At 39.2% G+C, this 16,627-nt stretch overlaps 5 protein-coding genes across 5 annotated transcripts in view; all 5 read right to left on the reverse strand.

Annotated features, from left to right (window-relative positions):
• Nucleotides 1-16,627, reverse strand: part of LOC309493191 (titin-like) — a 442,694-nt gene that overhangs the window by 336,090 nt on the left and 89,977 nt on the right. The window lies entirely within an intron of this gene.
• LOC309493313 (histone H2B-like) lies at nucleotides 1,384-1,833 on the reverse strand. Its single transcript, XM_082162488.1, has one exon. The coding sequence runs from the start codon at nucleotides 1,802-1,804 to the stop codon at nucleotides 1,430-1,432; it is 375 nt and encodes a 124-aa protein (XP_082018614.1). The 5' UTR covers nucleotides 1,805-1,833; the 3' UTR covers nucleotides 1,384-1,429.
• LOC309493333 (histone H4) lies at nucleotides 2,722-4,680 on the reverse strand. Its single transcript, XM_082162507.1, has one exon. It carries the CDS (start codon nucleotides 4,134-4,136, stop codon nucleotides 3,825-3,827), a length of 312 nt encoding a protein of 103 aa, XP_082018633.1. The 5' UTR covers nucleotides 4,137-4,680; the 3' UTR covers nucleotides 2,722-3,824.
• On the reverse strand, nucleotides 5,209-5,683 carry LOC309493296 (histone H2A-like). The gene has a single exon (XM_082162469.1). The coding sequence runs from the start codon at nucleotides 5,651-5,653 to the stop codon at nucleotides 5,267-5,269; it is 387 nt and encodes a 128-aa protein (XP_082018595.1). The 5' UTR covers nucleotides 5,654-5,683; the 3' UTR covers nucleotides 5,209-5,266.
• Nucleotides 7,564-8,157, reverse strand: LOC309493283 (histone H1-like; the record flags this gene model as incomplete). The annotated part of the gene is made up of 1 exon (XM_082162456.1): nucleotides 7,564-8,157. Exon 1 carries the CDS (start codon nucleotides 8,143-8,145, stop codon nucleotides 7,564-7,566), a length of 582 nt encoding a protein of 193 aa, XP_082018582.1. The 5' UTR covers nucleotides 8,146-8,157.

Raw genomic sequence — 16,627 nt, forward strand, 5'->3', positions numbered from 1 at the left:
ATTATTTAGCCAGTTCGAAACCTGTGCCATGGCTGCTGTTAGTTTGTCTGCAGCTTGTTGTTTATTTTTTGCATGCACATATAGAACTGTGTCGTCAGCATATCTGTATGCTGATAGAGGGACAGGTTAAGGGTAGGTCATTAAAATACAAGCTAAATAAGATTGGGCCCAACACTGACCCTTGGGGAACGCCAATATTACAATGTCGGTATGTAGACTGTGCATTGCCAATACGTACACTTTGCTTCCTGTTTGTTAAATACGAGTTCATCCATTTAATTGCGTCTTTAGAAAAATTTAAATATAATAGCTTTGAGAGGAGTACCTCATGGCTTACTGTGTCAAAAGCCTTCTTTAGATCCAAAAATACTGCTCCTATTACGCCACCTTCATCTAATTTTGATTTTATATTTTCAATAAAATAACAGTTGGCTGTTTCGGTAGAGTGGTTGGAACGGAATCCAAATTGCATTGGATGCAAAGGAAAATGATTCCCGCTAACCTGAGTAGTCAGCTGCTTTCGCCTCCACTTTACAGTCGTTGGATGTGGCTTAGACCTCTTTACTTATTTTTTTTCTCCTCTTTCTAAAATGCAAATAGTATATTTAACAGGTTTTTAAAGTAGTTTATACTTGCCTGTCAGAAATAATATATTAGCCTATAACTATTAACTACAAAATAAAAAATAAAAAACCAAGTTGGGGCTAAATCAGGTTTACAGTGATTTGATTCATCCACACATCTGTGATAACGTTTGATGCTGACAGCATTGACACGCATTCAATATCGGAAGCTATTAGCACTTGCATTTCCAATAATTTGGGTTAACAAGAACTGAAATGTTTTATTCTTTTGCTAAATACTTGTGCATTCTGATGATTGATTGGACGAAGCGAACTTGGGCACTGTATTGAGAGGTGGGAAAGTGATGAAAATGTTTAAACATTTGATTGGTTTCCAAGCGGTAGTGGGTGTTTCCTGGAGCAGACTAACATTCAGGGAAATGAACCTTTTTTTAATTGATTCATTTATTATTATTATTACCAGTAGGCCTAGTAGTTAATACTTTTATCATCCCAAATACAATCACAAACAAAGAAACATAAATGCATGTATACATGAGCCAAAAAGACAAAAGCAGAGAGCAGAAAAAGTAAAGCAGACAGATATATAACTACCCTAAATTATTCACATTGAATTATTGAAAAATGGTTATTTAGAATTAAACTGTAAAAACAATCCCGACTAATAATGATCAAGCATGTAATATTAGATGTAGTAACAACAATCACCCTCATTAAAGAGCGTTATGTTTCTGTAAAAAAAAAAAAATCTGCATGCGACTTATATAATATCGTGCATCTTCGTCCTTTTAAGATAATATGTGTGGCTCTTAAAAGAACCTTTGTGTTGTGTGTTGAGCTGAGCTCTACTTTGAGCTGGTGTATTTGGTCACAGCCTTTGTGCCCTCAGACACGGCGTGTTTGGCCAGCTCTCCGGGCAGCAGCAGACGCACGGCGGTCTGGATCTCTCTCGATGTGATGGTGGAGCGCTTGTTGTAGTGAGCGAGACGAGACGCTTCACCGGCGATGCGCTCGAAGATGTCGTTGACGAAAGAGTTCATGATTCCCATCGCCTTGGAGGAGATCCCGGTGTCGGGATGAACCTGCTTCAGAACTTTGTACACGTAGATCGCGTAGCTCTCCTTCCTGGACTTTCTGCGCTTCTTTCCGCCCTTGCCGGTGGTTTTAGTGACGGCCTTCTTCGAGCCCTTCTTTGGTGCAGACTTCGCTGGTTCAGGCATGATGCTTCAGTCAGAGAAACTCAAAGACCAATAAAGCTAAATCACTGCAGGCGGGCTTTATGCACTGCTCTATGCTAATTTCAAAAGGGAAGAACGAAGCTCTGTGATTGTGAGTCTTCCTGGACCAACCCATAGAACGATTTCATTGGTTACATTAAACATTCACTGATTTGAAGGCGATCCAATCAGAAGCTTTGAAATGTTAATCACGCCCATCGACAACTACCATCCCCCACATCCAACTCAATTTCTTTGTTTTATTTTCCCGCATTTTTCCGGAATGAATAAGTGGATTATTGTGAATAATTTCAGAGTTCTTTCATATGCAGAGGATTCTATATAATTTGAACGTTTATTTAGAAGCAGAAATAGCACATTGTATTGTACAGTAATATATATATATATATATATATATATATATATATATATATATATATATATATATATATATATATATAAAACAAACAATGACCACTAACTTCCGAGTTTTTATAACGATGTTTATTTAACTGCAAAGCAGAATCGTCAATATAACACAGTAAAAAATAAATGAATACTATCCTTATTTGTATTTGCTTTAGAAATCACTTAACCGTCTATGCATGGTATGGTATTTCCTCCAGGCAACATCGTCTATTCTACATTTACATTTATTCATTTAGCAGACGCTTTTATCCAAAGCGACTTACAAATGAGAACAATAGAAGTAGTTAATCTAACAGTAGGACAACAATATGCAAGTGCTATGACCCTTCTCAGTTTAATCTAACGCAGTACATATACATATATATATATATATATATATATATATATATTATAATAGAGAAGAGAAGAGAAGAGAAGAGAAGAGAAGAGAAGAGAAGAGAAGAGAAGAGAAGAGAAGAGAAGAGAAAGTGTTAGTATGACTGGATCAATTGCTGTCGAAAAAGAAGTGTCTTCAGCCGTTTCTTGAAAGTGACTATGGACTCTGCAGCTCTGGTTGAGTTCGGCAGATCATTCCACCAGCAGGGAACAGTCATGGTAAACCAAAACATTTTCATAAAATGAGACATCCATTTATTGGCCAAACCTATCTCATGGTAGAAGAACTCAAATACCAATCAATTACAGTGCAAAAAGAAAGTGGTCACATGACCCACAGGGCTCCATTTTGTGTCTCGTTTCAGCACAGGTCACAGGGCTCCATATTTTCCCCAATGAAAAGTACATCAACTATTTGAGTAGTTAATCACACACACAAATATGAGTCACCTTCACTGGTAAGTAAAGAAGTATTTTCAAGAACTTTACATTATATATCATCAAATGTTTTTGGAGGAAATAACAAAAAACTGTTGCCTCAAGGCAAAGTCAAACCAGGCATTCTAGGTTGGAATACAAATATATTATATTTGTAAGGAAAAGAGTAAGAATTCTCTAAATATTGAATTTGTAATGCACTTGTAAGACTAGTTATTCACATACTATATCTACACATTTTCTTTAACCCCTAAAAAAGGTATAAAACACAACTGGCAATTGGTGAGGGTGAGGATGATGGGCCATACTGTGATGAGGTTATAGTGACAGGGAATCCAGCAGGAGAGCAACAGCTGGATATGAAATGTTACTTTTCATAACATGAAATTTGCAATAAATTAAAAACTAGATAAATGTGTTTATTCACGTGTCTGGTTAAATATATTGGGGTTTTCAATAAATATATTTGTTTTTTTCTACATGAAAATGTCAAATTTTTCAATTTGTCCATTGTGGTACGAGCTTTGAGGCCACAAACTTTTAAAAAGTAAAAAAAAGTAAAATGTTTATCAATATTGTTGTAGTGTCAATTTGATGCTGGAAAAACACCATTACTTTTTCTCATTGCTACTACGTAAAATATACGCCGTTTAAGACAAAAACAAATCATATAGTTTACTACATTATAATACTACCCATTTCCCCATCTAGAAACGTGTTCTTTGTGTAAATGTGGGTGGCTCTTAAAAGAGCCGTTGGGTTTTTCTTCTTCGTGGATCTCTTAACCCCCGAACCCGTACAGAGTGCGTCCCTGTCGCTTCAGCGCGTACACAACATCCATGGCGGTGACGGTCTTTCTCTTGGCGTGTTCAGTGTAAGTAACAGCATCACGAATGACGTTTTCCAGAAACACCTTCAACACACCGCGAGTCTCTTCATAGATCAGGCCAGAAATACGCTTGACGCCGCCACGTCGAGCAAGACGACGAATAGCGGGTTTAGTGATTCCCTGGATGTTATCACGAAGAACCTTTCGGTGTCGCTTAGCGCCTCCTTTCCCGAGTCCTTTACCGCCTTTTCCTCTTCCAGACATGACGACAGATACTCTTCAACTGACAACAGCAGATGATAAAAAAAAAAAATGGGGAAGACGAGTTTATAATCAGCTAGCGGACCTAGTTGAAACCACATTCAGGGGCGGTTCTAGTAAACGTCACCAGTTACGCATTTCCAAGTCGAGGTCTGTCTTTTGATGCTGGATACTAGTGGAAGGAAATAGAATTAAAGTAATATTGATAACGACATTTAACTTAAGTATATACAAATAAATTTAAATGTGTTAAAAAAATAGACAATTTTACAAATGATATAAGCTAGACAAAAGAAAGGTATAATCTAAGGGCTTCAGTCATTTTGACCCGCGAGGGAAGGATTTGTCACAGGTAGGAGAGAATGAGGGTTAATAACTATACATACAAACAATATAATAACTAAACATAGCAGCATAACACTAAAACTTAAACCACCATTCATTTCGTTTAATTTGCTTTTAGATTTAAATAATATATACAAATTGCATTGTATAAGACCACCATGGCATAAAGAAGTTCTTATTTAAAAACACTGTAATATGGAAATCATCTTTCATTGAGTCTTAAAAGAGCCTTTGGGTTTGTGTGACTGCTGTTGCGCGCTCTCCGCGGACGCGACGGGCCAGCTGGAAGTCTTTGGGCATGATGGTGACTCTCTTGGCGTGGATGGCGCACAAGTTGGTGTCCTGGACCTGGTCAATGGCTGTGCGCCTCCTGCTTTCAAGCTCAGTCTTTTTTTCAGGTACACAAAGACAAAGCTATAAAATAGATTAAATCAGTCTTATATTTGTGTATCATAACCCAAAATTGTTCGATTTATGTCAAGTAATATAAAAAATTGGCGATCTATTAATTCGTATTTGCGTCTCAATTTTTATATACAGTAAAAAATGTTTTTTGTTCAGCGCCATATGTTCATAATGCAGCGTGTTACTTGCATTAAAAGATACTTAGATTTCATACAAGTTTATTTTTAAAACAATATTAGCAACGTACGGTACAAAACGGATTTAATTCAATGCTGAGCTGATACGAACTTAAATAGGTGGTACAATTTATGAAATAACTCTCTCGAGGAAAAATTGGGTGGCTCTTAAAAGAGCCTTTGGTTTGAAGAGAAGCTTCCGTCAGTCTACTTGGCCTTCGCGGGCTTCTCGGTCTTCTTGGGCAGCAGCACGGCCTGAATGTTGGGCAACACACCACCCTGAGCGATGGTCACGCCACCCAGAAGCTTGTTCAGCTCCTCGTCATTGCGCACCGCCAGCTGCAGGTGTCGAGGGATGATGCGGGTCTTCTTGTTGTCCCGAGCGGCGTTTCCAGCCAACTCCAGGATCTCAGCGGTCAGATACTCGAGCACAGCGGCCAAATACACCGGAGCTCCGGCACCGACGCGCTGGGCATAGTTGCCTTTGCGGAGAAGCCTGTGAACACGGCCGACGGGGAACTGAAGTCCCGCCCTGGAAGAGCGACTCTTGGCCTTAGCACGAGCCTTTCCCCCGGTTTTACCTCTTCCACTCATTGCGGTTTACGACTAGCGAAGGCTTAAATAAAAATATAATGCGGTTGCCCGTTGTGAGGTGAGTTATAAAGAAAGCGTGCTAGTCTCCTATTGGCTGAAATCTGAGAACATTCCCAGCCAATCAGTGATCTTCCCTCCAAACACCAAACACCCCTTTCTGCTACTGACACTCAAACACGTCACGCTGTAGTTTCATTTAATGCCGCTAGTCTTCCTTTTACAGGGTAATGGGCTTTATTTTAATGGTGATAATGTTAATAATGTGTGATTAAAAGTTTAACGAGTCGGTTTTGAAGCAGAATAGTTTCATAGTTTACTGGTATAAATATGTAAACATGTACGTAGCCTACATTATATGGAAATGTCAATTTTTCTGTCCCTTGCCTTTACAGAAACCTTGAAAAACACTTTAGGGTTAGAATTTCTTTATATTTTAAAATGAAACAATATGTTATTTGAACAATTACACCTTGAGCCATCAATGTGTCAATGTTTGTTTTTTAATTAATTATATAGAATTCCAATCATCACAGAAGTGCTCGTCCCCACAGTTATGGGAAACTGCTTTATTTTGAGGCCATTAAGCGGTGTGTCTACCATTTAAGATACAATAATGTATACATAACTATAAAAATATAGCTTGACTTCCTTCTTCCAATTTCCTGAAGATCTATGAAGAAAGGCCCATGATAAGTCCACTGTCTATTTTCAGTTATCAGAAATGTTCTCATTTAGCTCATGATTTCATGAAGCTTCTAGTTAAACTCACTGGTATGACCTACTTTATTGTTAGAGAATTGTAATAATAGGCTAATAATAATAAATAAATAAATAAACTAAAATATAAATGTATTAATATAAATGTATTAAACTACTTAATTTAGTTAGTATACCATGATTTACAAAATGTGGTTTTAGATCTTGCAGCAGCCATTTTGTAAATTAAAATTTTCATGAAAATTGTCACTGGCGTTCCTCTCACTGGTGTCACCTTTCTTATGGGTAACACCAGTAACACCAGTGACTCCCATTTAAAGATAAACTTTATTCAAAGCTATTAATTTAGATTGTATGCCAAATGTAACAATTTAGTCTCATCTACTTAATTATAGTTGAAGAATAAGGATATTTGGTCTTATGTTTCTCACTGGTGATTCATTGGTGTTACTGTGTGTTTGTTCTGTCACATTAAATCAAATTTCATATCTGACATGGTAATTTTGCATCCATTTAATTCTGATACTCTCAAAAGTTCAGATTTAAAGGATTGCATCATTACTTGATTATAACTGTTTTTCAAATATTTTCATCGTTATAGCAAATACATGGTTGTGCAAATGAACTAACATCATTCAATCACACTTTTAACAAACCTGATTAAAATAAATAAAACATCTCCGTATTTGTTGCATTATTATTATTATTCTGTAACTCTGACTACATGTGCTGGAGAAAAAAAAAGAAAAAGAAATAATATTTCATAAAAAAAAAACATTTAATATTGCCAAATAAGTAAGGTAACAACAGTGACAAAAAAAATGGTATATGCGGCTTTTAAATAAAGGCACAAAAAAATATCAAAAAAAATTAGGCTGTCCTTTATGTGTATTCATAAAGTAAAAGGGTAATCTAATAATGTGGTCTAAAATGTTAGAAAAGGAAATACATTTTAAGACATCTTGCCATACCAAAAGTGGACGTTTCTGTAGAATGAAAACATCAACATTCTCAATAATGAGGTCTAAATGTATTTGCACAGCATGAACACACTAGGTCCATGAATTTGCTTTCACTTGAAACATAAAGAAATGTCATCTTCATTGGACAGATGAAATAACACTCTTTACTATGAATTAGTGAGTGGCTCTTAAAAGAGCCGTTTTGATAAAACACACAACGAAAAAGACTGTTTATTTCTTTTTGGCTGCTGTCTTTTTGGGTTTTGCTGCTTTAGGTTTGGCCGCCTTTGCCTTTTTTGGGCTCTTGGCTGCTTTCTTAGGAGTCGCCGGTTTCTTTGTCTTCTTGGGGCTCTTCGTTGACTTTTTAGCGGCGGGTTTCTTCACCTTCTTCGGCGATTTCTTAGCGACGGGTTTCTTCACCTTCTTCGGAGATTTTTTGGCGGCGGGTTTCTTCACCTTCTTTGCTGCTGCAGTTTTGGGCTTCTTAGCAGCCACTTTTTTCGCGGGTTTCTTCTTGGTCTCGGTCAGTTTCTTGTTGAGTTTGAAGGAGCCTGTGGCGCCGATTCCTTTAGTCTGGACCAGGATATCATTAGTAACGAGACTCTTAATGGAGATCTTGATGCGGGAGTTGTTCTTCTCCACATCGTATCCACCGGCAGCGAGCGCTTTCTTCAGGGCTGGGAGGGACACACCGCTCCTCTCCTCAGATGCGGACACAGCCTCGACGATCAGGTCGCGGACGCCTGGTCCTGTTCTCTTGCGTTTGGCTGCTGGTTTTTTCTCGGTTGCGGATGCTGGAGCGGTTTCTGCCATGATCTCTGAGTGAATGTGGACTCACACAATCCGACTGTGATCAACAACGAGCCGCTGCCCATTTAACCGCAGCATGAGAACCGTGTAGACTCATCTCTCTCTCTCTCTCTCTCTCTCTCTCTCTCTCTCTCTCTCTCTCTCTCTCTCTCGGACGGCGTGTTTTCTCCGCTCATATTTGGAGCAAAACTGAAGTGGTAAAATCGTTTTGGGGAGTAAAAACAACATACACATCGAGTAGAGACATTGAACTTTATTTGCAGCCAAAACATCTGGAACGTGTGGATTCACGTGTAACAGATGTGGGCCGACACTATGTTGCTGTCTGGGTTGGCATGTTGATGTTGTTTAAAAGACACTTTACATACTTCTTGTAATTTTGATTGTGTCCGTATATTTACACGTGATTGCTGATTATTGTTCATGGAAGTGTTCGTGCTATTTTCACCATGTGTATTAATTTAGTTTACAAAGAACTTTCAAGCTGCGTCTATGTATGTGTACAAAAGGCTAAGCTATAATGACCGCTGGTGCCCACTGCTGGACATTTAATTTGTTGCACTTTAGGATACGTATAGAGAGCCTAAGTCCCTCCCCTTCCAGTTGACCACCATGGGACCTTATTTCGGAAAAATATTGTATGGTAGTCAATGGCGAGAGACAACAAATATTTTGATCTCGTTTGAATTGTGCCCTGAATTACACATATGATGTTTGTCAATTTAAAAGATACATTTTAAAGTCAAGAAATTCGCAGTTTGATGTAAAACTGTTGAGGTATAAGACTGTGAAAATACGTAATTACAAAGACTACAAACCCAAAAGGCGCACATGTGATGTAGCCTAATACCTTTTCTCTCAATGAATGAAGCGAACTTTACTGAAGCTAACGTCTGTCATTTTTTCTATAGTCTTACGTTATGAGACTTAATTTATAATCGTAACGTTACGCCGTCATGCCTGAGTGTTTTGTACCAGACTGCACACATACGTACATAGTGCGAGACGAGAGATGTAGTTCATTGAGCGATTTTCACATAAAACTAAATGTTACTCTTCTGTTTTATGACAAACTGCGACTTTCTTGACTTTCATAATTATCTTTTAAATTGACAAACATCATATGTGTAATTCAGGGCACAGTTCAGACGGAATAAAAAGATAAGTTGTCTCTCGCCATTGACTACCATGCATATTTGTTCCGAAATAAGGTCCCATGAGCCGGAAGCGGAGGGGAGGGACTTAGGCTCTCTATTATTTCTGAATCACCTGACTATCATTTCTGCAATTTCATTGGTTTAAATCGGGAGAACTGAATGTCAATCAAAGAGTGTAGCCTACATGCACAGACATGTAACTAAGGCCCTGTTTACACGAGAACGCTCACGGGTGAAAACATTCTTTTAAAAAAATATTTTATCAGATGTGCCTTTCGTTTATACGGCGACAGCGTTTTTGGGGCTTAAAAACGCAAAAAAGTGAAACCACCCTCCAGAGTGGAAATCTTAAAAAACGCTCCACCGTCGCGTTCCGGTCTAAAGGGTAAAAACGCAAAAGTCTGTTAGACTGCGGAGCGCAGGCGCGCAGACTTGTGGCACTTTTCCACTGCATGGTACGGTACGGCTCGGTTCGGTACGGCACGCTTTGGCGCTTTTCCACTGCATGGTACGGTACGGCTCGGTTCACTACGGCTCACTTATGGTGCATTTCCACTGCATGCTACGGTACGGTACGGCTCGCTTTAAATGGTACCACCTCTGTTGAGGTTCCAAGCGTACCGTACCGATACTAAAATGTGACGTGAAAACACTGCAGATCACTGATTGGTCAGACAGAATCATCACTACCAGCGTCATTAGCCGCGTTTCCACTGTCGGGCCAGGGCCGGGCCGTGCTAGTGCGTGCCAGGGCCAGTCGCGTTTCCACTGTCACTTCCGGGGCTTGATCGGGGCTTACTCGGGGCCAACGGCCAGGATTTCTGGCCCGTCGAATACCTTGGGCCAGAGCGGGCCAGCTCGGGCTAGAGGAGTGGTTACGAACAGAGGCGGAGTTTACCTGAGTCGAGAGACGGCAGCGCCGGATGATTCTGTCAGCATTAAAGACTTTTAAAATAATTTAACTCGCGTTCATGTTTGAATGCCTTGTGTTTGTGATGCAAAAGACTATGCGCGCTAACCGTTACCATAGTAAACATAGTAAACGCTTGAAGATACGCATAGTAAAAAAACATACGCTTGAAGAAATCCGACCAATCATAAAGGCTATCACAGTCATGTTTTTATTTTATCTGTCAGTAGCCCACGTCTCGTCTCTTTATACCGGACTATCATAAAATAAAGCAACTTTTTTTTCGGGAGCTTCCTCTGTGCAGAAACGAGGACGTTATAAAATACATCGTTGCTGAACTTGCTAAGCTAAGCATTCAGTGAACAAAGCTTCAAGTTCGGGAAAAAATAAAAAAGTTGTGGGCGCATTACAAGGCGATTAAAACGCACAATGGACAAAGCGGTGCCCAGAGAAGGAACTTTCCATGGTTCGACTTGATGGACGGTGTGCTGGGTCACCGTCCATCTGTTAGTGGAGAGACAAGTCGGGACACTATGGCAGCCGCGGACGGTGAGTTAATACATGCTATCTTCTTAAAATCTAAGTTTTCTAACTTCCTGCCTGAATGAACATCATAATTCCCGCTGAAATGGATGGGGTTGTATGACGTTTGATCCAGGAAGGCGTGTTAAGGGCGGGGTTTAGGGCAGCGCTGCAGGGCTAATGGCCCGGCAGTGGAAACGCAAGCCCGGTGCTTGAGGCCCGAGGCCACTGGCCCGGCTCGGCTCGCTGTTAGCCCTAGCCCGGCCCTGGCCCGACAGTGGAAACGTGGCTATTGTATTTACAACACGAGACACTAAACCCGCTAGATTTAAAAAGCCAGTAGACAACAGCCAACGCTATAGCACCTGTTTTAAAAGTATTTGCTTCAAAAAAAGAGTATAAACTTCAAAAAAAGAAATGGCTGAATCGTGGTCAGTGGACGAGGTGCAGACGTTCCTCTCGTTGGTTGCCGAGGAGTGAATGGGGAAACACGGAATGAAAAATTCGCATTTAATATGATGATGTCATGGCAGTAGAGACGGCAACTATAACGATCAGTCCCACCCACTTTGAAGCGGTACTAACTGCAGTGGAAAAGCAACCGAGCTAAAGCGAACCGAACCATGCCGTACCGAGTCGAGTCGTACCACGCAGTGGAAAAGCGAAGCGAGGCGAACCGTACCGAGCCGAACCGAGCCGTACCATGCAGTGGAAAAGCGCCATTGGTGTTGTTGTGTGGCAGTGCTTCACATTGCCACCTAGCCGCCTGGAGTGCATACTACATCGAATTTCACACACTTTTGCGTCACTTTTTGCACGCAGATTTGCCTCCCATAACGCTCGTCTAAACGCAGAATAAAAAGTGATAACGCAACGCCACTTTTGCGTTTTCTCTTCAGATCGTTTCCGTGTAAACAGCCTAAGTTGCTAAATTCTGCGGCAGTTTTGTAGTGATTTCCGTGCTGATTTTTGTTCATACTGTGTGCGTACATCTTACACGTTTTCGCGTTGTAGTGTGGACTGTGAAAACGGGGGTATTTGAAAACAATGATGCAAATTTAGTCCCGTGACTCATAGTGTACCAATATTCATGTTTATACCTATTGTGCCTGCTATGTGCATTCACTTTCACAACAGTTGTTAAAATATGTTAGGCTTTGCACACTCTTCATATCACAGTCCTGCAAAGATGACAGAATTTACTCACATTGCTGTCCTGCAGCAAAACATGAGAGAAGTTTAAGACCAAACATGGTGACTGAGTGCGACCTGGATGCATCAGAGAATGGTGAGATATTTTGCTAAATAAAATTATCCTGCCAGAAGAATTGCGCGATAACTTTATTAACTTTATTATTTATTTTTCCATCTATATAATCTCAGTGAGCTTCTGTGAGGGTTTACGCTTGTGCAGTAAGATGAATGTAGCGTTTTACGACGTTTCAGTGTAGATGAGAAACTTTTTGGAAAATGCTTGAAAATGCTAGTGTGGACGGAGAGGGTTTTTTTAAACGAAAATGCCATTTTCAAATATGTTCGAATTAATGTAGATGTTGCCTCAGACTGTGGGATGAGCAGCGCCCCCTGCTGGCCTCATTAATATAGGCCAAGTCACACCACACAGACAAATACCAACAAATAAATTGGCTGTTGGATTTAGAATTTTATGAAAAATTAACTGTCATGTTCACATTGCCCCAACAGACACCAACACACACTTATTGAACATGTTCAGTTGGGTGAAAACAAACTCTTGACTAACGACAACAGACGCTGAACATGTTAGTCTGTGCAGTGTGAATTGGCCTTAACCCCTCTTCCAGAAGCAGCTATAGTCTTCCCAGTAGGAATGGGTAGTTTGAGACCCAGTGTCGACACACGTCTCGAGTTTTTGACGTACTGGTGCATCGAAACAGTGTTCCGGAGCATCGCTTGAAATGAGGCTATCACGTGACCGGTGGAAATAAAGCTTTGTTGCCTCACTGACACTGACACGTCACCAAAGAGTATAGAAGCCCAAGAGGCGAAACTCAATAGAACGCTCCATAGCAACAGTTGCCCCCATGACGTGACGGCGAGGCCGCCATTATGGACTGAAAACTGAAGGAAAACGCAGAAAAATAATGGGAGTCAATGGCACTGAACCAACTTAACATAACAAAAACTTAACATAACTTAATTTTTTCTGGCCGTCATATCTAAATATGAAAACAATTTAAAATACATTAATGAGGATGACCGACGTTAAATGACAGAAAATGTTACGTTTATGTGTTGGTTATGCATGGCCTAATTACCCTTAGGAAAATAGTATTTTGGGACAAAATATTACTATAGAAGGACTATAAGACTACTATAGAAATACTATAGCGGCTCGTATTCCTATAAGATTACTATAATATTTTGACCCAAAATACTATAAGATTCCTATAGTACTTTTTCGTAAGGGTATGTCCCCCACCGAATCGGCTTCATTAGCCTACCACTTACGGTTTGCAAAGATACAATTATAAAATTACTGCAAACCTTTAATCTATCAATATTTATGTTCTATTATGCATTTTCCTTGTTATATGAATAACAGAAATTCATGAAATAATATATATGCAGACACACAGTAATAAAATATTTATTCAAATGTTGATTTTGAAATTAGTGAACATCACCATATATATGATTTGATAAATAAAAATAAAAAATAAATAAAATTTTAAATGAACATTTCTAAAGACAGTTAATCTTTTACATAGAATATCACAAAAAATATGAACAACTTGTTTTTTCAACATCTTCAGTGAAAGTGCACACAGTGAACGTTTCAATGGCAAGAACAAAAACAATCTATGAATGTCCTATTACAGGCGGAAAGGTACAAAAAAGATGTGCAATCTAGCAAGTGCACACATGAACTATAAAAAGTACTAAAATGGAAGTGGTGCCATAAGATCGCAGTAATTAATCAGACACCACCATCTATTGTGTGTGCATTTTTCTTTTTGTGAGAGAAGAGGCATTGATTTTGCCATTGACTGGCGCTAACGATTTCAGCAGCTTTCAGTCCATAATCTACAGACTGTTACCCATAACACAACAGAGTTTCGCCTCTTGGGCTCCTATACTCTTTGACGTCACGCTGGGCTCAAATACAAAGCGTGTCGATTGCGCTGTCCCATACCCGCTATCCATTTAGTGCAATATTATAATTATATCGGTCATGCCTGTATGCATATAGCTTTTTTTAACGTGGTGTATTGTTGTTATTCTTGAATAAAATATGTAATTGCTTTTGTATTTGTGTTTCTTAACAATGTACATGTGTGTTGTTTTGTAAGGAACACGCAAAAAGTGGTGCAATGAAAAATCACATTGGACTAATTTATTGGCGAAGAGGGTGAAAAGACAAGCTTGATGCGAGTAAAAATGAGTCTTTATTGTCATTTTATTGTGCAAAATACAATGAAATTAGAAAAACTCTATCGCTACACACACACACACACACACACACACACACACACACACACACCGCCATTTTGCTAATGACATATTATGCTTATTAAATAGACAGATAAACCTTACAATGACATCCCAATGAACAAAACATTGAATGACACAGTTGGTGTAGGAATTTTTATTGACCACCAGATGGCGAAGTAGAGCACTATGTCAAAAGCTTCAACACAGTTTGTTGTAAAAGCCTCACAAAAGCCTCGTCTGGCACATCGCTACTTTCAGGCCAGGCTCAACCCTGCTTAGCTTCAGTGTGTGTGTGTAAAAGCTTCAGGTCGATCGCTGCTGGCTTGGGCTGTGGGTCTCCTCAAGCATCCCATATACGTATGGCTTTCCAGGCATAGATCAGCATGGGTCTCTTTTACATGTTGTTCATTGGCATTTAGTTGCTCATCTCCACTATGTTGTGCACAAAAGCACATCTTATAGGAATAATTGACAGGCCACACCCGATGGTAATGCGGCCATGACACGAGGCGGATCCGTTGTTTTGATCACCATTCAGGGTTTGTGTTCACACTACAGAGTGTTAAAATAACACTTAAGCACTGCTGGAGTTAATTAAAGTATTCAGTGGTGATTGGCCATTAGTGGCACCTGATGCTAATGACTAAAATCACTGAAAAAAAGAGGAACAAACGTGAAGTCGCCATTATGCTGATTGGTGTGTCCCGTAGTTGGGCTCTTGATTTCTTATGCAAGTCTTTTCTTTGCCTATTTTAACTGACTTTACTGTGTCAAATCAGGTGACATCATCATGAAGTGGTCTGATGCACTGATCAGAAGTGTGCTTTATCAATAATACATTTCAATATAGGCGTGGCGAGATGAAGCCTCATGACGTATTGAAGCTTTTCAGCCAAGTGGTTCACAAAAGGGTTTGTTTCTCAAGGCTTCGTTTGCTCACACCACCTGGTGGTCAAAGAGTGTAAAACAAGCAGATCCATTACAGATGGCCTGATGTGATCTTTGACACGCTGTATTTTGCGCCAGTTAAGGCTTAGAAATAACGGTGAAGAAAACACAAAAAAAAAAAAAAAAAAAAAAAAGTCAATTCTATATTAGTATTCACTTTAAACTTGTGGAAATTAAAGTGTAAATATCAACGTTATAAAATGAAGTTAAACCTACTCAACTTTCTGATACTGGTGTTCCCATCATGCACTGGGGCATGGATGATTAATAAGGTTGCATCTTTCATCATTGCTTTTGTTGTTTGGTTTAGTGTTTTGTGATATCTGGAGTTCATCTTTTACTCAAAATGAAACATTCATACTCAAAAATGATCCATCGAATGTTACTGTTAATGTAAACCAAGTATTGAGGTCTCTTTGTTCGGGTGGTTACCAAATTATTAATATAGTGTAGATATGTCATCTAATATCTACGTTGTTATTAACTTAGACCTTTCTAAATAAAGCATACACTTTAAATGCATGGCAAAATTCAATGTTGTTTTAAAGAGTACTGCAAAGTAAAAGTAGAAATTACTCAACAAATTCTAACTAGCCTAGTTAAAGTTACTTATTTTCTTTGTTGATTGTACTTAACTTGGTTAAGTAGATTTACTTAATTCCATGTGTGAAATTTGGGCTACTTTAAATAATCTGCATGCAACTTGTAAAAGGAAACATTAAAGTTTACTTTTTTTTTTTTTTTCAGTGTGTGATTATAGTGACATCCAGCACTTAATGTGACAATCAGATATTCTGAAGAATGAAGAAAACACATTGTGAGCGTAAGATATTAACTACAGTGTTATTCAGACTCTCATAGACATTCACAATCAGCTTATGAAACAATGGCGACATGCTTCATACTGCAGTGCATGATGGGTACCAGCAAAATCCACTCATGACTCCCAGCATGCATTGCAGCATGACTAAAGTAAGCAATGACGTACATCCGAGTGATCGAGACGGAGGGAAGTTAGCGAGTGAAGGACTGGAACGCAGCCTCGGAGCCGGTAGATATACATAGGCTACGCCCCAGTAAGTTTTACGCCCAGTTGTTCCTGATGTGTCCAGTAGGGGGAGGCTGTAAAGCGACACAAATTGAGGTATGTTAAATAATCTGCTAAAGTTATTGTTGTTTAGTTTAGCATGATGCAACATTTATTATTTATAAACGGTTAGCTATAGAGCTAGGGTAGGTAGATATCAAGTCATTTCTTTATATCAATGGATGGGTCTATCATTTATTTCGAGAGACAACAAGTTATTGATGTCAGGTTGATGTTCTGTCTGGCTCAAACTTAGCTAACCACGTGTAGGTTTAGCTGCCCCTAGTCTTCTCTACTCACTTTCAAAATTAAATTTCTCTTTAATTGTCTTTTGTTGCCTGTCTTTAGCTTGCGTGAGATGGCCTCTTCTGGTAAGACCCTGTTTAT

This window comes from Leuciscus leuciscus (assembly GCF_965113295.1).
Source record: "Leuciscus leuciscus genome assembly, chromosome: 2".
NCBI classification, from domain to species: Eukaryota; Metazoa; Chordata; class Actinopteri; order Cypriniformes; family Leuciscidae; genus Leuciscus; species Leuciscus leuciscus.